This window comes from Synchiropus splendidus, chromosome 3, assembly GCF_027744825.2.
Source record: "Synchiropus splendidus isolate RoL2022-P1 chromosome 3, RoL_Sspl_1.0, whole genome shotgun sequence".
NCBI lineage: Eukaryota > Metazoa > Chordata > Actinopteri > Syngnathiformes > Callionymidae > Synchiropus > Synchiropus splendidus.
The window spans coordinates 11287057-11308588 of NC_071336.1; the positions used below are offsets into that span (position 1 = coordinate 11287057).

Consider the following 21532-nt stretch of genomic DNA (forward strand, 5'->3'; position numbering starts at 1 on the left):
ACTAACTTCAGTGAAACCTTACATCATTTTTAAACCTAGAGCGCCACCCACTGAGCTCTGAAAATGAGGACCCTGTTTCATGTGGAATCATCAGCCCAACCCCAAAGTCACTCAAACATGGTTGTCTGTCACTGTTTTAAAACTTTCAGTAGGAGGTGGAAGCCATGTTTCAGTGGCTGGGAAGGATAAATGTGTGTCTGTCTTTATAGACCCAACAGCATTCCTAATCGTGTCAAGCTAACCTCTCCAGTTATTGGATGCCAGTTAATAAAAAAAACTGTTTGCTGTGACTAGATGGAGGCGAGGTTGCTTTGCCTTCTCCTGGGTGATGAAGGTGTTTGGAGTTGGTGAGACCATGCCTGCAGTATCTCAGGACAGATAAAGCACCGTCACTCTCAGCCTTGTCACAGCTGTTTTGAGAAGAGAATTGGTGATGTTTTTAGCTCACTTCTGAGCAGACGCCACTGCAGCATGGCCACACAGTTGACTGGTGAAACCAGGAAGTTATGATGATCTCTGACTGTGATGAACTTTTTTTCTGCCATCCAATTTCAGAAAAAAAAAGTTTCTGAAAATTCCTCAGGTTGCAGTGGAGTGGAGTCTGTTGCGCTTGCAGTGCTGCTTGTAATGACATAGTGATTGTTTTGCTGGTTGTGGCTCTCAATTCAAAAAGCCAGAGTCATGGTAATGATAGCTATAAAGCTGATGCTGATGTTGCTGACTTGTCTGAAAGGAGGGGAAGGAGAGAGTGAGGATGAGGAGGAGGAAGAGTCCGTCACCGACCTAAAGAAGCCCAACTCAGATGAGGTGAGTGAGTTTGCCGGCTGATTTTGGAGGCAGGTGGCTGACAGCTGTGCGCCTTGTCAGGGCACGGCGAGCAGTGAAGTGAACGCCACTGAAGAGATGTCCACGCTGGTCAACTACATCGAGCCGGTGAAGTTCAAGTCCTTTGAGGTGGCAGCAAGTAAGTTTATGTGTGTTTTTTCAGTCATGGATTAGTGTGTGTGTGTAACAATGTGTGTGTCCTCACAGAGAGGAGAAAGTTCTTTGAGATGTCCTCATTTGTAGAAACCAAAGGGATGGACACGCTGAAGAGTTCCCCGGCTGAGTTTGTGGAGTATCCTCTGTCATGTTATGTCTGTAATTTGCCAATATTTTCAAATGTATTTGGGCCATGCCTCATTCACCTGCCACCTGTTATGTCTAGTTTCACTGTGAACACGCTACAATTCCTTAGTGCTCCGTCCAGGTACAACAAGAACCAGATGAGCAGGATCTATCCCAAGGGAACCAGAGTGGACAGCTCCAACTACATGCCTCAGCTCTTCTGGAACGTCGGCTGCCAGATGGTGGCGCTGAATTTCCAAACACTGGGTGAGCACCCAGATTTGGTCTTTCGCCGCGTCACTTGCAGGATTTCAATGCTGTCTTCATTCCACCCAACCAGACCTGCCCATGCAGCTCAACATGGGCGTGTTCGAGTACAACGGTCACAGCGGCTACTTGCTGAAGCCCGAGTTCATGCGCAGGACGGACAAGCACTTTGACCCTTTCACAGAAAACATCGTGGATGGCATCGTCGCTAACACGATCAAGATCCGGGTGAGTGGCCGGACACGCCACGGATGGTGAGAGTGACTGGTGTGGTTGACGTCAAACATTGTGTGTCAGATCATCTCAGGTCAGTTCTTGACCGACAAAAAAGTGGGCGTTTACGTGGAAGTGGACTTGTTTGGACTTCCTGCCGACACCAAGCGAAAGTACAGAACCAAAACGTCGAACGGGAATTCTCTGGACCCAGTCTGGGATGATGACCAGTTTGTTTTCAACATGGTAACTGGACCTGAGCGTCTGGATCTGCGTTTCACGCCTCCATCTAACTGGCTCACCTCATGTCTCCAGGTGGTCCTTCCGACCCTCGCCTCGCTGAGAATCGCTGTGTTTGAGGAGAACGGAAAGTTCATCGGACACCGGATCCTTCCTGTGTCAGCGATCCGACCAGGTGAGCGATGGGACTGCCAGCGTGAAAAGATGATGGATGTGTGAGCATCATCCCCTCTCTCCTTCAGGTTTTCACTACATCAACCTGAAGAATGATCTCAACCAGCCCCTGCTGCTGTCGTCTCTGCTGGTCTACACTGAAGCCCAAGACTACATCCCCAATGAGCATCAGAGTGAGATGATTTCCTGTCCTGCCAGTTGTGAAGCGCTTCATGAGGCCGATAGTTTTGACAGTGATGCTGGGATTGTGGCATGGGATTATCGTGACCGATTGATAATGAATGAATGGGTGGATGTTTCTGTGTATCTGTGGAAGGTCTGAGTCACCCTCTAGAGGCCTTAAGTGGTACGCCAGTTTCACAGGTTAAGCGTTTCATTTCTTTCAACCTTGTTTGGGGTTATACATGGCATTCATCTAAATGTAACAATCAGAAAAGAGATCCTTCAGCAGAATACGGCTTCACCAGCGTCAGCTGACGTCCTGAGTGCTGCTGTGGATGTGTGCCATCTGCTTCACAAGTGTGCACCTGTGTGTGTGTCCAGAGTACGCTGAAATTCTGACCAACCCCACCAAGCATGTGAGTGAGCTGGACAAGCGGGAGACCCAGCTGGCTGTTCTGATCAAAGACAACTCTGAGGTGAGACCTCGTATGGTGGTGCTGTTGTGACATTGTGTGACATTACGCGTGTGTTCAGCATGTCCCCGACCTGCCCAGAGAGGGCGACACCAGGAAGGAATGTGAGGCTGCGCCGGGAGGTCACATGCTGCCACCCCCCTGCAGCACCCCGACCTCGACCTGGCCGAAGGAAGACTCCCCTGACATCCCCCTGCACGTCCCCGGTATTCCAACACTCACTCACCTGCGAATGTCTGTCGGCCTGTTAACTCCAGTAGTAGGAGTAGTGGTGATTTTTCATCATGAGCCTGAATGTCACTCCGTTTCAGCAGAAAACATGTTCTCCCATTTTGCTTGACTGTGTGTCCACATCTGCTCTCCCCACGCCTGTGTGTGTTTACATGTGTGTGTAGCTCCCAGCCAGAGTCAGAAGGAGGACTTGATAGAAACAGTTCTTGCAGGTAAGAGTGTCTTCCACTCCTGTTTGCTTCTCGCTCCATGTTCATGCGGACACGACGACGGTGTGGGTCTTTGCCGTGTCTGACTAATGGTGTTTGTGTTTCAGACATTCAGGTGCAGCCGGTGGAGGAGTTGAAGCAGCAGAAAGGCTACCTGAAACTCATGAAGAAGCAAGGCAAAGAAATGAAAGAGCTGAGGAAGAAGCACCTGAAGAAGGTTTAATGATAATCCAAAACACTGTTCTTGTCCGGGGTCTGAAGCATGTTCTGCTGTCAGGTTTGGAATCTGAGTAAAGAGCAGAAGAATCGCCACAGTCAGCTTCAGTCCGATTCTCAGAGGAGGCGGAGTCAGATGGAGAAACACCTGCACCGCAGCATCAGGAAGAAGTAAGGAGGGATGGGTGTTGAAAGCGAGGGATGGTTCCAGTGATGACGCGTGTGTTTGGTGTCAGCGAGCCTCAGGAGCAGGTGCAGCGGGAGCTCTCCGCTCTGACGCAGGAAATTGAGAAGCAGACGCTGCAGCTGCGAGAGTGGCAGATGAACGAACTGCTGGACCTCAGACACAAACAGCACACGCTGGAGAGAGAGAAGCAGCATTCACACCTGCAGGAGGTACTCGGACCTGCTGCTCATGCATGTATCTCTCTCCTTGTGAGGACCGCTCATTGCCATAACCCATTATTATGACCGGGTTATTTTGAAGTTTTAGTCCTCAATTTGAAGCTTATACTTGGTGGGAGCAGCTAAAGGAACATACACGCTGTCGCACAAGCACTGACATACTCTCCGTGTGCAACCAGGCCTTCCAGAAGCTGAAGGAAACGGCCCATGAGTGTCAGGCGACGCAGCTCAAGAAGCTGAGAGACATTTGTGAGAAGTGAGTGCCCACCTGATGACCTGAAACTCAACATTCTGTGGGTTTAATTTTTTGTTTTTTTCATCAGAGAGAAGAAGGAGCTTCAGAAAATTCTAGACCGAAAGCGTCAGAACAGCATCAGCGAGGCGAAGAGTCGGGACAAAGACGAAGCAGAGGCGTATGGACCTTTGAGATGTTATGTTTTTTTCATTGTTTTGACTCACACTCACCTGTGTGTCTGTGCCATCAGAGAGCTCAACGACATTAACAGAAAACACATTCAGGACTCAGTTGCGCTGATCAGAAGAGTGAGTTTACTTCAGCTCGGCAATGTCCTGCGGTCTTTGAACCCCTCATCTGCTAATGCCTGTGATTCGCCTCCTGTGTTGCTCCCTCACCTCCTCACAGTTGGAGAAAGCTCAGTCCAAAAGGCAGGAGAAGCTGATGCTCAGGCAACGAGAAGTTCTGCAGAGGATTGATGAAGAGATGCCTCAGGTGCTGACCATCCCGACACATGACGACACCCCCACTTCACCCCATCTTACATGACTTCACTTCCACAAGACCTCTGCCCGACACTTGTAACCTCACCTGCACGTGACCACACCTTTGCTAAGCCAAGCGTCCACACCAGCACAGCAGCTTCACATGACCACATTCCCGCTCACCACAAACCTGACGCCATGTTTTGCAGCTCCACGCGCGTCTGGAGGCGGACTTGGAGATGGAGCACGAGCGCCTCCCGCAGGAGATCTACGAGCACCTGCAGGCGGAGCTCCAGCACAAATCCTCGCGGAAAGAAGGCTTCTTCTCCCCTTTGTCCAATCACAGTAGCTCCACTTCCATCTGCTCCACCCCCTCGAACCCGTCCACGCCGACGCGCATCTCGTGGAGCCGCAGTCTGGACACTAGCACCAACTCTCTGGCTGAGTCTACGTCGTCGTCAGCTACACCCTCAACGCCGGTGCTGTCAGAGGCTGAAACCTCGCTGAGTTGAACTCTGCCTCATTTGTGATGACTTTGTTGTTTTATTTTTTTTAATCAGAGTTTTATTGTCATCGAGTCAGCACATTGAATTGAGACCACTCTTATGCTTTTTTAAAAATAATTTCATATTATTTTACCTCCATTTCTTTTAAAGGTTTGTCTCTTTTATTTAAGTAGAAAAACTTTTTAATTATTGACCAAGTCATGTTTTTCATCCCTGCCTTTCACGGATCACTAAAAATCTTTTTTTTTTTTTCTTTTTTTTTTTTTTGTGATTTTGTTTTGATTTTTACTTTGACCTGTGAAGTTGTCCTTTTTTCCTAACGTTATTTGATTTATTTGTAAAAATGTTGTAGGATTTAAAATAACTTTATGACCTGGATGTAAACTTGTTTAGAGGTGATGTAAAAAGGGTTGGTGTCTGAAAACATGAACTTTGTGAGAGTATCTTTCAGTTTGAGAACGAAAACCACTGGAGACTGTAAGCTCCTCCGTCCCTCCTCGTCCTTGTGCTCTGTATATTTGGTTTTCATTTTCTAGCGCTGTTATCGTTTTCCTCTTCGTCCACTCGCACTATTCTTCCTGATAACACCTGGATGGGGAGTTAATGTCCGGAACTCTAACAAAGTTTATTAAACTTGATATTTAAATCATGCACAGAATGTTTTATTCACTCTTTTTCAACCTCCTTTAATTTTTTCCCCCCACTGATTGGTCTAGTTGCGGTCATCATAGCCGACCAGCAGGGGGTGCGCTACACCTATTGTGGCGCTCACGTTTCAGTTGTCCAAGAATTAAGAAAACACTTAGGTCCTTGTTATAAGGTAAAACGTGAATAAACGCAGTTATTCGTGTAAAATAAATAACAGTAAGTTTTTGGTCATCTAAGTGGCCCAAATCATGACCCATATATGTTCAGTAGCTTGCTCCGTGGGCCTCTATTGGTTTTCTGAAGAATGCCTACTTATGAATACAATATGTTGGCTGATATTTATGGGGCTAGAACAGGGACAGCCCATAAATAAATATAGAAATATATTTTTAACTTTAATACCATTCTGGTTTTCTACCTCAATACAAAAATGTTTCAGTCAATATTCCGTTTTTCAATGCCTATATTCTTTTTTTCAGCCAATACATACATATATATATATATATATATATATATATATATATATATATATATATATATATATATATATATATATATTTTTTTTTTTTTTTTCAATGTCAATGTAAGCTGTCTCTGTTCGAGCCCCATAGATGTTTGGATCCACTGAGTCTGAAGTATGACAGGGTGAAGGTGACCAAGTATAAAGAGATTTGATCTCTGTAATGATGCAAGTAAAACTCTGACATCCCCCCAAGTCAGAGTCGAATCATGTTTGAGGGAACACTGCAGTGATGAGGTTGTTCGTGTATTAGAAGGTCAACATTTACATTTTAAATCATTTGAGACACACAGGTTTTCATCAAAAAGTGACGCTGAATGTCACATTAATCAGAGTTTTGTTCCTCCGCCACACCAGCACCAGTCTCTTCATCACTCATTAAAAAAAAACAAAAACTATTGATCGACTGCTGATTTTGGGCTTGAAATGAGTAAATTAAAGTAAGAGAAGTGGAGAAGTGGAATTACTTTAAGCTTCTTTGTATTTGCTGACAGAGGAAGAGACAGGATGAAGAGAAGCAGAGTCAATAAGAGCAGAAGACGACAGAAGGCTCGGGAACAAAGGGAAACTTCAGCAGAAAAACAAGAGGAGCAGGAGTGAGTGTAGAGACGGTTAGGTCTGCAGTGCTCATGTGACCGTGTGTGTGTTCCTGGAATCTGTAGATGGCTGTAGATGTACGTGTCAGCTCGTGGTCACGTGGTTGTCAGGCCGCACTTGCTTTTGGGTTGATAAAAGGCAACACAAGCTGCCTAAATCTCTTTGGTAGCCTGACTCCTGTCCTGTCTCTGTTTCCTAAAAGTGTGGATTTGAAACTTATGGGGTTTTCAATATAGCAATTTCATGACATGTAAAATGTCATGAAATGAGTTTTTAACTCATGATGCAGCAACATGTGACTTCCACATGCTGTCTCCGCGCCCATCTCCCTCAGGACACTCTTGTTTACTGTCTCCTTGTCTTCCTCGTTCTCCTCCAGTGGAGGATGGAGGCGTATCTCGCTGAGGCGGTAACCATGGCGCCCACGTGGGAATAACAGCTGTCGGCTTCTTCTCCAAAAGTAGAAAGTGGGGGAAATTTGGAAAATTCTCCTGAGGAGGAAATGTGGAATGATAATCCAGCCTTCCCAAGTTTTTCTTCTTTTTCTCCCTGACCCGGCCTAGTGATTCTCAACCACTGATCTGGGTGCCATTTGTGGGCCATCAGAGTCTTGACAGCGGCCTGAAAGCCATTGGAATAAAATATATTTAACAAAGTGGCTTAATTACTATTACTAGTTCAAGTCACTACATCTGGTATAAAATTTACAACTGCCACAGTAAACCCCTGAATATTGAACACATCCTCCAGGTTGAAAAACGAAGGCAGGAGTTTCTGAAAGAGGTGAATCACTATCATTCATGAGGATACTTCAGTCAAGTTTTATTTCATCTTTAAGAAAAACAAATGTAATCTGTAAACATTTAAACTTCATTTTCATGTAGGATTTTAAAAATATTCAAATTTTTACAACAGTTTTCATGCATCAACACGCGCGCGACACGCACTCACGCACACGATAAAAAGGGTCTTTTGACTCTACTCTAGTCAGCAGTTCCACTCTCTAATGAATGTTCACCAAAAACACAAAATAAACATATCATAACTTAAAAAAATGTATAAAATATTTTTTTAAATAAACACATTTAATCTCAGAAGCACTTTGTGACGCATGATTAAGTGATTTAATAGATAAGCGTTTGTAAGATAAGACGAGAAAAGTGGAGAAAAGATTAGAAATATAAAATATTGATGATTGACGCTCAAGCACATAAACAAAAGAACAGTGGAGTCAGAATGGATGGTCACTTAGCAACACGCGAGGGACAATAGGCTGCGTTTCTTTTCTTTAACTGTGTGCACACGCACCTTCACTCTCACACACGCACGCACTCATACACCTGCTGCTTCTTCTAATACCGCTATCGAGAAGGACACATTCCGGCCAGCAGGGGGCAGCGGGCGTTCACTTCATACTGACAGGAGCAAGTTTCACGTCACGTCTAGAACTGATGCTCCAAATTATTGACTTCTTTCAATGTTATACGTCGCTATAGCATTCCGTCTCCGGCAGGCGGCGCCACTTCGTCCGTCATGACATTCTCAGAGAGATTTGTTTCAATAACAATTATAGTGACAATTCTATCAATTCAATTTTCCATATACATTAAAAAAACAAACAAAAAAAACAAGAAATTAATACGATTTCAGAGTCAGAACATTTTTTGCACAGTAAGTCAAAATGTAAAAAGAACAAATGAACAGCATTAGCGTAAACACAAAATATGCTGCCATGGCTGCACGTGACTTGTTCATATTTGTGGACATCAACGGCATTTTCTGATGCAGTGAGCTTTTCTTGTTCCCAAAATGTGTTACATGTAGGAGCAGTCGCTAAATAATCACTTCATAATGCAGACTGGAATAAGTGGCTTTGCAGAACAGAATCAGGCAAACTCTAATCCAAGTGTGGGTCATGGGGGCAGCAGCCCAAGACTTTCCCTTGCCCAGAAACCTGCAGTTCTCATGGGCAGGTGAGGAGTTACCAGCACAAGTGAAAGGTTGTCCAGCTGTTCCACTGGGAGGTGGGCGGCCTCAACAGTCCAGTTGAGTTTGGATGAGAGAAGGAAAGAAGATGGACCAGCTCAGATCATGAGTTTTGTCTTTTTCAGCTCGGCTCTTTCTTCACCGGTCAAATGATACACAGTCTCACGACTGAGGAGACTAAACGGCAACAGCTTGTGACCCCTATAGGTGGGGGACTGAGAGCAAAAAGTCACATGACTAGACTAGCTATGTTTACAATTAGTGATTGTGGACACTTCCTGTTCAGCGTTGTCACAGCATCTAAGATCACCTTTAACTTAATCCCCACGGTTGTCGACGCCGACTAACTTCATAGAACTTTTATAAAATATTTTCCACAAATACACGTCAATAACAACAGTGAAACACGACACAGAGTTCAGAAAGGGGGGGAGGCTTGACTGGCAGCGAATCATCCACGAGGGCGAAGAACTGCACAGTGAATTTGAGGGAAAGACGGGGTACAGGATTCACCTGAACTTGTGAGCGTACAGTCAATAATACTAGTTGCCATGGTGATTCATGTGGCGGGTGGGGGTGGGTTGCGTAACTCTCTTCATCTTTACGTCTCTGCTCCACTTTAGCTTCCAATCTCCTTTGATCTTCCTTCGTCTCCCAGTTTGTCATCCCAGTGCATAATTCATGATCCTGAAATTATCGTCGCCAGCTTCACTCCGTCGGCATTTGTAAACCCAATAAAAACAAAGTGAAAGAGTGACGTGCTAGCTGCCATTCGCCTCAGGTTGACTCCACACTCTTCCTCTTGATCCTTTAGCATGCTCCCACTGAAATCTCTCTGGGTTTAGTGTCTTGCGCCTCCTAGCTAGCACTATGCAGAGGTCACATGGAATGAGTCCACTCATCAGTGTTTAAATAATGGAGAAGTAAAAATAGACTTGTTGAGTCCTGCATCTAAAACTCTAGAAACTCAGGATGAGACTATTGAAAGGAAGGGTGGAATCATCCTCGTTCCTTCTATCTACCAGCGTTTAGAACCCGGGTATATGGCAGTAGGCCTCCAGTGACGCCAGCATGATGTAGATGAGCCACAAGGACACGAACAGAAGTGATGTTGCTATCTTGCAAGTCCGAGGGCCTCCCAACTCACCGCCGGCGACAGATGGCCGCCGCCTGTACAGCAGCATGGTGACACACACCATGGCCAGGATGGTGAAAAGAGTGACGGAGAACGCCAGGTTACCGGGGTCCACCTTGAAGGTCTCTCCCTTGGAGTACCAAGCCACAGCAGCGATGGTCCACGCCACGCCGATGCCCAGGAAGACGTTGACGGCGTTGGAGCCGGTCACGTTGCCGATGGAGGCGTCGGCGTACTGATCCTGGATGGCAGCAACTTTGCTAGCAAACGTGTCTGGAAAGTAGAAAGTAAATATGAGCAAAGATCAAAAACACTGATCAGAAGTCGCGGGACAGATGCCTTGAATCCACTGTGTTCTCCAACTTCGATGCCATTTTAAAGGGGACTACGAATGGCAGCCCAGGGTTTCAGTGGCTCACAGTGTTCACAGTGTTCAAGAACCACTTCAGAGTGATTTTGTTCTTTAGAAAGTCTGTACAGTATGTTAAACCAGAGACACAGACACACTTCACAGAGCAGCCTTTTAACCGCTTCTAAATATTGTCTTGAAAGATGAAGAGTGTGTTTTTATCTGTGAGGAGGAAGAACACGTGTTTGCCATTCTTAAACACAGCAGCTCAGTGGACTGATATCGCAGCACAGCTGCAGGACATCTCTTGGGCAGTAGCTGCCACTACAGTATTTTGCAAACCTACTGAAGACCATTTGGCCATTTCTTGTTGACAAGGATCATTTAAGCTGTTTAAAATGCGTCGGTGATTGACATTTGTGATCCATGGAGCATGGCCCATGTCGGCAGTTTTGAGGAACGTTTTAATATTGAATTGCACAAATACAAAAGATGTAAAAGATGCTGTTGCACCATCTAACCTACTGGTCGTCCTTTATAATGCGGTGCAGACATGAACTGTCAGGAACACAAGAGTCTCACAATTCATCCTCAATAATAGCATCAGCATACTGCTGATTCTCTTGAGCAAATCAGCAGAGTTTTCAGAGCTAAATACGAGGAAGGTGCTAATATTCTTCTGGTAAATCATTTTTTAGTGTAGTTTTGGACGTGTTTCTGAAAACATGTCAGAAAGAGGGACGTCACTGGCCTCCCAGCCGGAAGGCAGCAAGACTGAGGTTCCACAGCGGGCCAGGTTGACCTGATTCCAGCAGGCACTGCGGCCCACGTTTTGTCTTCAGCCCGGACAGAGATTTATTTGGTTTATATAACTGTTGCTTCACTTCTGATCATTAACTCCTGGCAGCCTTTTATGGACATTGTTCAACTAATGCGCTGCTTCTGCTGCTAACTAGCTCCTGCAGTGAACATTCATTAGGTTTTTGTAGCCAAACTGTTTACCAGGATTAGGATTAGCTAAAACCGAATCACTCTGCTGGCATTTCCTCAGTTTTTACTTTCATGTTTTCTTTTCGTTCTGTTTCCAAACCATAACAACAGGAACACTAGCAAACAAGGTCCCCAGGCTTCTGTGGAACATGTTCAGGATCAAACATGGCGACATGAAAGAAGGAAAATATGCAAACCAGTTGCTGCGGGGAAGAGAGGGACGATCAAGTGTGGGTCAACAAAACGTCTTACACCTCATTAGGCTTTTGCTTTAGTGAGGACAGAATAACTGTATTTAGACCTGCTCTCCAACCGGTCGCTAGTTTATGATCCTCATAGATCATGTGACGTGATCTGCAGCGATATAAATGTGGATGCACTGTGCATCAGAAGCAGCTTCTTGTTTTACTTCAGAGGGAGTAATGAGTTATTTCCCTTTTCTGACCTGGCACAGATGTTCCAAGAGCCACAAACACCACAGCGGTCACAGAGTCCTTCAGTCCGATGGTGCATCCAAAATGTGAGGCTAAATCTCCAGTGACCGCTGTCAGGACGCCGATGAGCGAGATGGAGACGAAGAAACAGGCCCAGCCATTCCAGTACTCGGTGGGAGGAACGAAGGCGAACAGAACCTTCCAGAAGACGGTGAGGAAGTGCATGATGTAGTCGAAGCAGGAGGGGAGACGCTCCTCGCCGCTCTCCTCCTCATCGTCATCTCCTGCAGCAGGGACAGGGAGGAAGATGAGGAGGATCACAGCCACTTCGTGTCTGTCTACCTGCTTCACTACCTGTCGACTGTTCTGCTCTGGAATGTGTGTGTGTGCTCATCCATGAAGGCGTTTGCATAGATGCACATGAGCTAGTTAGCAGGATGCAAATACATTTGCACTAATCGTGGGACTTGATTGAGAATAAGCATCTGCTGAACTGCAGCTTTTATTCATCACGATTAATCATATTTTAATATTTCACACCAGAATGATCAGGCTGTGAAATCCTGGCTGCATGAAGTACACGGAACATTTGTCATTTGTACTTTTTTCAACTTTAATTTTCCTTCAATCTGCTTTATCCAAACGAACCCAGTTCAGTCTCCTTCATCGTGGCTGTTTTTGCTCATGACATCACACAGTATATCATGTGGCGCACCTGGAATTGGAGCACTGATATATGTTCCATGAGAAAAGGCGGTTTATACACAATGTGATTTGGAGCCGTTATTTTTCTCTGTAAATAATTCATCAGAATTAATTGTACACCATCATTTGTAGCTTTCACTCGTCCTTTCAGATCATTAACTATGGAATGACTACTACACCTCAACTGCAACAGTGTAGTCATAACAGTGCAATGACTGTGGACTGTCGTCAAGGCTTCGGCATCTAAACATTTAAATCAGTTCAAGCTGTTTTTATTAGCAAATGATTCCCAAAATAATAGAAGACCTTTACTTCAAGGGCTTCATTCTTTGTGTGATGGTGCATGCACACATTTACAGTGTGTGACTCTCACTATTGTATTATTAATACACTTGTGTGTGGGCGTCTTTATCCTACTTTGTGGGGGAGCAACTCTTGACATAACACTATCCGTGTGATGACCTGACATCTGGCTGGACCCCATGATGTTGAGCCTCAATTTGTGGATAAAAACTTCAAAATAACTTGGTCATTATAATTAGGTTTAAGTTTGGTTGTGAGTGGGTTAAGTTAAGGATGAGAGGCTGGGGAAAGCATAATGGCAAAGAGAGGTCCTCACAAAGATAGTGTGACAAACCTGTGTGTGTGTGTCCCATACCTGCGCTGACAGTCACTGCACTTACAAACTGCTCCCTCCAGCTGCTGCTTCCAACCACGAGCGCCAAGTTCGTCTTCTTGATCAACTTATCCACTGTATTCTACAAACACAGAGACACACACGCGCACACAAGCAAGCCAAGTGTAAACACAGAAGAGCACGAAACGTGAGTTGTTAATTCACAGAGAAGGAAAAGAGAAGACAGAATACCATTGGCACTTAGACACACCAGGACATGTTGGTGCCGCCACAGTGTTTATTATGAGGAATAAAATTAACCAAATGAAGACATGTGAAGCAGCAGGAGCTTCAGCTGCAGTTGCCGTGTGAAAACCCTGCAGCTTCACACTTATGTCGTCATGACAGCCAAAAGACCGGCATTATTCTTTAATAGGAAGAAGACTCGTGCATGTGAGGAGGGAAGGAAGGAAGACCTTTTTAGCGCGATACAGTAGCACATCCACCGCTCTCTGCACACACACCCCAGCACACACAAGGGAACACACATGAAAACAAATGAGCACCTGCTGTATAACACGGGAGAAAGACCATTTCAATATTAAAAATATAACTGACAGCGACGTATCTGCATAAAGCACTTACAAAGAACTTTTGGTCACCAGTTTGATGAGTGCACTCACAAGTGACCCCTCACCTTGAACTCATAGGACTCCTCGATGACCACCTCCACCTGCGTGTGCTCGCCCAGACTGGGACATCCCATCTTAGCGACCTCCTCCTCCTCCGCTCCCACCGCTGGCTTGTTCTCATTGGAGTCGCCTAGGAGACCAGCAGAGATGACGACACCAGCGAAGATCAGAGAGAGCCAGAACTGAATTATACAAGATACAATTGGACTCACCATGTTTCTGCCCAATCTCCAGCAGGACCGGTTCACCCAGCTCGATGGTGAAGGTCTTGTTTTTTTCATATTCTTCATCGTCAATGATCTTCACCTCGATGATTTTCCTAGGACACACGACGCACACGTCAAGGTGTTGCCTTTGTCAAGCCCCTGGTGGTCATGTCTGATGCTGCCTCCTGCTGAATTCTTCACATGTCAGTCAGGAAGCTGGAGCTTTCATTTCTAGACATCACACTTCTATAACTCATGCACAGGACACTGACTGGACACACTCATCCCCACAGTGCGGGGGACAGACAAGCACACACTTCAGTGAAGTTTCCCAAAATAGAGCTAATGAGTCAGAGCAAAGAGATCAAAGTCAGGGACACAAATAAATATTTCTGCAGTTGGGAAGCATGTCTGTAAATCAGAGAAGTATATATGTGTGTCCTTTGACTTATATTGGCTCATGGTTGATTGACAGTGGAGAATTACTTGATGAACCAAATCTAATTCCATATCTCCATTCACTCTACAGTCCTGCGCTTGATATACTGTACAAGTGTGAGTGTGTGTGTGCTGAGCTGGAGCAGGGAACAAACTTATTAACTAGAGTGAGGGGGATTTATATGTATGCACACACAAGTTTTGCCTCTTAAATGCTTCCATGCAATCACAAAACACACACACACACTTTCTACTGCAACAGATTATCATACACTAATCCATCAAAAAAACACCAAAATGTTTGCAAAGACACACAGGCGCGCACACACACACAGCTCAGGCGCATTTGCTATGTTGTTTTTGTTTTGAGGGGACATTTCATTGACCTTCATGCTTTCTTCAGCCTCTCACCCTGAACCTAACCAAAAAAGAATGGCTAACCTGAACCAGGACTCTGTAGCAACTTCAATTCAATTATAATGACCCAGTTATTTTGAAGTTTGACTCCTCAAATTGAGGCTTAACCTTGCATGGACCAGCAAAAGGTCTTCCAAAAACATCTCACATGAGCAGTAGCCATCTTAACAGTGTGCTAATTCACACGCTGAGTAGCTCTGGAATTGGCTTCATGGAACATGACACTCGAGTGCACACAGATGTACACATGGCCATACACACACATGAATTGCTATCAGGAGTCCTAATCCTATGCAAATTGTTTGTGTGCATTACGACACACACGCACACTCACGCGCACTGGTCTCCAGCTGTGTTGAGTAACAGTTTCATCTCTGGAGTGGTGGTGGGAGTAGATGTGGAGCAGTGAAAAAATCTCTGCCCTGTTTTTTTTTTCCCATCCTACATACTTTTACAATCATCCCATAATTTTAATGCCTCCACTGGTTTAACATCATCACACTTCTTTCAACTGAGAGCTCCCATTGACCCTTCAGTGTTTGGTCAGCATCTGTTCCAGGAATGATTCCCGCTCCATGTTCAAGCCCAGCGATGATCACTCTCATTTGCACAACACAAATGTAATCTACTTAATGTGAACACGGCCGAGAAGCGTCCAAATATTGAGGCGGTGTTGTAGTGACGACGGTGAAACAATGAAGCCTCCTGCTGTATTATAATCCCGCTGTAATAATCCAGCAGTGAAGTGAGTCACACACTAAACTCTGCAGGAGAAAACGAAGAATCCGCATCAGCAGAAAGCAGAGCTGGAATCAAAGAGGGATGAAAGAGGGGGACCGGAGGCATGTGAGTATGGAGGACGTATGGCTGCTATGGGAGCCAGCACCATATTGTATACACACACAACATACATAAATGAGCTTATATCACGCTGACCTATAGAATCAATATAACGAACATGCACCACTTTCTCACACACACACACACACACACACACACACACACACACACACACACACACACACACACACACACACACACACACACACACACACACACACACACAGTTCCTGCACTGCATTAAAACTGTCGGATTAAACCCTCCAAACCTCACGCTACACTTACACACGCTAGTGCGCGCACAAATCTGCTACTGTTCTGTAATCCTGAAGCGGAGAGGGATGAGAGCGTAGAGTCAAAATTGATGATGGACAGCCTTGAGAGGATGTTGACGAAACCGTCTTCATGGGGAAGAAAGACGATGGCAGAGAATAGCTTATAAAGCTTAAACCCTGACAGCACACCATAGATAGACACCATCTGGCAGTCTCCTTTATTGAGCGATCTCTTCAAGTTTCTGAGGTTTTTAAGTGAACTAAAATTTTTAAAAAAAGTTAAATAAAACACTTTGATTTTAGTAACACGCACGCATATTTCCAGGCCAGCCTTCGTCTGCGTCATCTTACAGTACCATAATACATTTCATATATCTTACACTGCTGAGTCAGTGAACAGTGACTCATCCAGATACAGAACAGAATTTCAAACACAAGAGTCAATTCACTCTGGAGGGTCGTAAAATGTTTGCAGCTTGCAGTTCAAGAGGAAAATCTAATCTAATTCCCTGTTACAATTATGAGACACTCATTTTGGTAAATTTGGAGACCAATCATAAAAGAGTGGAGAGCAGCACTCTCACCATCACGTCTTGAGCAGCTCTGCTGAGGACACCAGTGGCGAAACATGAGCATTACAGGCCTTCACCTCAACCGTCACCGCCAAGCGATGACATCATCACAGGGCAAATCAGCAATTCAGGGAAAGAGTTTGACAACCAGAACATCAAGTCAAAGAAAGCAATAATCTAAATGAACACCAAAAGCCATAAACTCAAATGAAATGTGGTGAATAGATCCCGCTGTGGCCATGCTTCTCCTAATAGCTCACACAGGTCAAGTCATTACCATGGACAGCGCCATGAGATCACAAACACGCACCTAGTAAAATGAGTCTCATGAATATTGATGTGGAAGAGAAATGTGACTTCAGTGAGGAGCCGCCTCGGGATCTCTCTACTCTGTTTAACCTTGCTGTAGTGAGCTTTTGTGCCGCACATCTGGCTGGAGATCGATTCCAGAGGTCCCAAAATGTCGCTCACACGTGGATCACCTGTCCGATGAAAACAGTCTGACAAAATAGGTTGCTTTTGGTCTTGAGATGCCTTTGCGTGTGTGTGACTTTCACTCAAGCCAAGTGTCATAAAGGCCAAGGAGTCCTATTTTTGGTTCATGCCCCACCAAATGTGAGTGGTCATCACTATCTGATGGAGACTGGGCTCTTGGATTCTGTAAGAATCTTGGAGTCCAAACCAAAGACAAGCCATGGCGAGGCAGTAACCCCTTCATTGCAGGTGTGAACCTGACAGAAACTTTATATACAGAATGTAGATGGGAGAAATATATGTTGCCAAATAGATAACAAATTAATCGTGTAGAAACTTTCTGTCATAAGCTGAACACAGTTCTCAAGATGCTTTTGATCCAGAGATTGTTGGACCTTCTCTGAAGGTGTTGAAGGCCTTGAGGGTTCTACACTGGAGGACTTGGTAGAGCCCACCAGCAGCAATGTTGGCCATCTCTTCATCCAACACTGGAAGTGGCAAGAACATCAGTCATTACTGGTGCAGGTCCGCACCTCGAATAGAGTTCACCATCACCTCCTCCACCTCATGTGGCATTCAGCTGCCATGGACTGACTTCAGCTGATTATCCATTCAACAGAGTATGTAATGTGCAGCGCTCCTCCACCTCTCCATGACCTTTATGCCTCCAGGAGGGGCAGGAAGGATTGCGAGGGCGACCTCTCAAGCCCAGGACACCTCACCTTTGACCAGCTCCCTGAAGATCATTAAGGAGCCTTGGACTTCAAAACTGCTTCTTCCCTCTGACACTCTCTTCATGGAAAGTACCTCTGCTCCTGACAGTTCAGTCGCTCTCATAAATGTTTGCCCGTCTTCAACCCTGGTACATTTGTTTATGAGCAATGCTTCAAGAAAACATCTTAAATTTGCTTTTTATATGAGTCGCGTCTAATAATACGATACCTATTTCAGTACTTCATCAAACTGGGTGAGAAAGGAGAGTCTTGCTCATGCGCGCAGGTATTTATATAACACTTTATGTAAGAGTCGGTGTTTCAGCCACCCGTTCATCACCTGCTCCCAAAAATTCACCTTTGTCTCACGCCAGTGTGTTGTTTGTCCTCCAGCCAGAAGTCAGCCAGCTGCTGCTCTCAGGAGAGGACCTGGGCTGAACTTCTGTCACCTGAGCTCCACACTCAGAATAGTAATTAGCAGAAATCCACCTTCTCTGTGCAAATTATTTCCATGCGAACGTGGTGATTTGTTGATTGAGGTCATGAACACATTAGTAATGTACAATCACAAGCGTCTAAAAAAACCCCACATTGTGATTTAAAGTAGGTTGGATGAGGACCTGCTCATCAATGCTGTCAGCGACAGAAGATAAGATCAGCTGAAGATCCTCAAACCACGAGTGTTCTGACAACAGCACGGGCTTGAAGTTGTCATTTACTGGTTGCCATGGTGATGATCCACATGTACGATGAGACTGTCACTGAAGCGTTCTGATCCTTTCATGAGTTTTAAAGGCACAAGAGTCGGAGGGATGAGATGCATGAGCAAGTCGATGAATAAATGAATGGATGAAGACGATGGTAAATAAACAGATGGAAATATGAAGGAATGAATCATACCATCTTACACTCTCATGGTTGTCTTCTCATTATCCCCTTTATTGTCCAGTCAAGCACAACCGGCTCACTGAATACACACTTGGAATAAAACAGTTGTTATTCAATATGAGCTGAATATTAGAACACTGGCGGAATCATATTTTAAAGTGTAACACGCGAATGGTCTCTTATTCAGTCCAGCAGACTCAAGTGCTACATTCCTGAGACATCTTTTCACCCTGAAACATGATTTTAATCAAATTAACACAAACCAGTTCACACAGACCCTGCAGCGTTTGGGAAGAGCTGGGAAGTTGAGTCAACTCAGACAGCTTTGGAATTTAACTGAGTGTGTGTGTGTGTGTGTCGGAGTGGCTGCCGTCGCTGGCTCAAGGTGAAGACCTTTAAGCACTGTGTGTAAATATATCGCCGTGCCAACCACTGCAAAGCTGGTGCCAGGCGCTCTGCCAAACACACACACTCTGATGTCCCAGCAACTATCCATCTTCCTCTGACACGTCCCGCCTCCTCTCCCTCATCAGTCTGCTCTCCCGTCTCCCGCCTGTCGGTCCTGGGTCTCTAGTGAGTTTATGAACTGCAGCATCACAAATGTCCAGTGAAACAAACCACAGAACGTTTGCCATTTCAACGGTAATAAATGGTTTCTAATGAAATGTAGCCCCGTCATGCTGGGAAAAAGAGGCAGAAGGCGAATGAACGAGTGAAAATCCATGAGCGCCAGCTGGACTGGTCCGACCACTAACATGGGAGCTAGTTGTTGTGGCTGTTGTTTTCACCATCCCAACAACAGCTTTTATCAGCACCTGCATTTTCACCTTCAATTCTCACTCAGTCTCAACCACAGACTCCTCTAGGTTGCATTCATTTCTACTCTTCTCATCTATCTATCCTCTCATTTTGTGTGCCTCTACTTTTGCTCCACATTTGTCCTCCTTCTGCTCACTAGTTTTCCTCACCAGCTCTGTTAAAGTGGCTTTATTCAATCAGTGTGCATTAAAGCTGCCCTATCAAGTTTTTTTTCTCCTGTTCTCTCACATACTCATGAAGTAGATTCACGCTGCTATTTACCAGTCATACTTGGTCAGAATCTGGAGTGTTTTGACCAGATGTGACAACACATACATGGTGTTCTGTACCAGCACATGTTGTCTCTACACTCAATGGACTATGAGAATATAAGGCACGCAACGTAAGAACCGCATATGTACAACAACAGATTCCTACAATTATATCTATATACATATACTGTACAGGTGGACCATCAGGGTAGCGCACATTAATTCTTCATTAAAGTGACTGCTGACTGAAGGAAGCTGCTCAGGTTCTTGTTGGTTCTCATCTCAAGGGATCTGAGGAACCCACTGGATGGGAGCAGTTCAAAGAGTCAATGTACAGAATGAGAGGAGTCCAGCATGATACTCCCTGCCTGGTTGGTGGGCAAAGGTTCTTTGTCCTGGGCAGTCACAGTATACTGCAATCTGATTCGGTTGCAGTTCTAGACCACACGGCGATGAAGAAGCACAGGACAAATTCCATGTCTCCAGTCTAGGACTGGAGCTGCATCAAAGCCTCAGTGAGCCAGCTGATGTTCTGGCCCCATCACTCAAAACAGGTTGGATTCAAGTTGGGCTCCACCAATTGATCCACCGGCTGTTATGGGCATTCATGACGTCATCAATGTCATGTAGCCCCGTCTGCAGAGTAGAGCTGCAGCTGCAGAGATTGGTGCCAGCCAGCCACAATGGCACCTAGTGCCACGCTTGGCAATACCTCTCTGTCACGAAAATGACTACCAAATTGCAGTTTCCAAGGCAGATGCACCTGCACCGGACTTCATTCTGGTTACAACTAATCAACAATATCAATCACTGATGCACTTGAAGCAGCAAACGTACATAGATAGAAAGCAAAACTGACTCACGTGACAGCTTGGTAAGATGCATTTCAAGCTGCATTTCAACACGTGACCTTCCAAACTTACATACGCTGGGGCTACAACGACTAGTCGCCGTTTCGCCAATGGCTTTATGCCTCGACAAGTCATGCATTGGCAAGCTAAAAATGACAGAGCCAAAACCTATGAGTGTATGAAAACATCTCACAATGGACGCATCATTGACTAAAGTAAAGCATACCTACCTACAACATAGTTGTATCAAAACAAGTTTCAATACATTTCACAAATATATAGTGTTTATTGGTGTTTTACTATGTGGCAAATCCTGGTATTCAATTCAGGAAGGCGGATTCACAGATCCTGACCCAAACCTCAGCTCCTGGACCGATCACTGGAAAACTCGAGAGGTTTTCTACAGCAATTTGCAATGTCGCAGGTCATGCCTATGAAACTGTCCGCTGTGAAATGTTTGCTTGAAAAATCATAGAGCAGCGCTTTAGAAAAACACGCCCCTTTGACTCACAGCCAAAATACATGTCACCATCTTTCATATCATATTTATAGGCTCCATGAAGGTGCTTCGATGTAACTACACAGTATATGAAAATCTGTCGGCGAATGAGTCGGGCAGAACATGATATACCACGTTCAGACTAGGAAATGGATGAACATAGTTCTTTCACATTCTAGTACTAAGCAACACTCCAGATAATGCTTAAAAAGCATAATAAGGTCGCTCTGAAGATAGTAAACAGGGGAAGAGTGGCGAGAGGAGCAAGAGAAGTGTTGTAAGGGTTTAAAAAGTTGCGCATACAGAGTTATCAGAGGACAGGAAAATGAGTAGACATGAACAATGGATGATACATCATCCTGTGGAGACACGGAAGAATGCATGTGGAGAGATGAGTCAGAAAGATGGATGCAGCTGATTGTAGAGGGTAAATAGAAAGGCAAAAGTTTGTAAAGAAGGAGGATGGATGGCTGGCTGGATGGATGGATGACAAGGGGCAAATGAGGGCAGCTGGAGGGAGGTGGAGGGGTGTTGGGCCTGAGAAGTGAGAAAGCTTGAGTGAGTCACGCCCTCTTCTCCGCCAGCTATTACTGATTTAATCACTGTGGCATCATGGCTGTGTGTGTGCGTGTGTGTGCGTGTGTGTGCGCGTGTGTCAGATTACCAGGCTGCTACTCTGAGCTACTGTGGTCAG

At 45.1% G+C, this 21532-nt stretch overlaps 2 protein-coding genes across 3 annotated transcripts in view; one reads left to right on the forward strand and one right to left on the reverse strand.

The window, feature by feature from the left end:
- The window catches only part of plcb3 (phospholipase C, beta 3 (phosphatidylinositol-specific)), a 28551-nt gene extending 22988 nt beyond the window's left edge, over positions 1 to 5563 (forward strand). The window contains exons 16-34 of the mRNA XM_053860509.1: positions 734 to 807; positions 868 to 964; positions 1033 to 1117; positions 1250 to 1374; positions 1448 to 1602; positions 1672 to 1833; positions 1903 to 2002; positions 2070 to 2174; positions 2545 to 2639; positions 2698 to 2842; positions 3032 to 3079; positions 3184 to 3293; positions 3354 to 3463; positions 3529 to 3688; positions 3877 to 3953; positions 4021 to 4110; positions 4183 to 4240; positions 4341 to 4427; positions 4627 to 5563. Coding sequence (XP_053716484.1) covers positions 734 to 807; positions 868 to 964; positions 1033 to 1117; positions 1250 to 1374; positions 1448 to 1602; positions 1672 to 1833; positions 1903 to 2002; positions 2070 to 2174; positions 2545 to 2639; positions 2698 to 2842; positions 3032 to 3079; positions 3184 to 3293; positions 3354 to 3463; positions 3529 to 3688; positions 3877 to 3953; positions 4021 to 4110; positions 4183 to 4240; positions 4341 to 4427; positions 4627 to 4929 — 2186 coding nt within the window. The 3' untranslated portion in view covers positions 4930 to 5563. The remainder of the gene's footprint in view (positions 1 to 733; positions 808 to 867; positions 965 to 1032; positions 1118 to 1249; positions 1375 to 1447; positions 1603 to 1671; positions 1834 to 1902; positions 2003 to 2069; positions 2175 to 2544; positions 2640 to 2697; positions 2843 to 3031; positions 3080 to 3183; positions 3294 to 3353; positions 3464 to 3528; positions 3689 to 3876; positions 3954 to 4020; positions 4111 to 4182; positions 4241 to 4340; positions 4428 to 4626) is intronic.
- A 3673-nt stretch (positions 5564 to 9236) lies between these two features.
- The window catches only part of slc8a4b (solute carrier family 8 member 4b), a 49006-nt gene continuing 36710 nt past the window's right edge, over positions 9237 to 21532 (reverse strand). Inside the window, exons 13-18 of one of the 2 annotated variants that reach the window (XM_053858863.1) lie at positions 13808 to 13914; positions 13601 to 13725; positions 13380 to 13415; positions 12946 to 13045; positions 11594 to 11866; positions 9237 to 10082 (exon numbers count right to left, since the gene is read on the reverse strand). In XM_053858863.1, the coding sequence (XP_053714838.1) occupies positions 9703 to 10082; positions 11594 to 11866; positions 12946 to 13045; positions 13380 to 13415; positions 13601 to 13725; positions 13808 to 13914 (1021 nt within the window). In that variant the 3' untranslated portion in view covers positions 9237 to 9702. The remainder of the gene's footprint in view (positions 10083 to 11593; positions 11867 to 12945; positions 13046 to 13379; positions 13416 to 13600; positions 13726 to 13807; positions 13915 to 21532) is intronic. The other variant, XM_053858864.1, reaches the window with a different exon arrangement.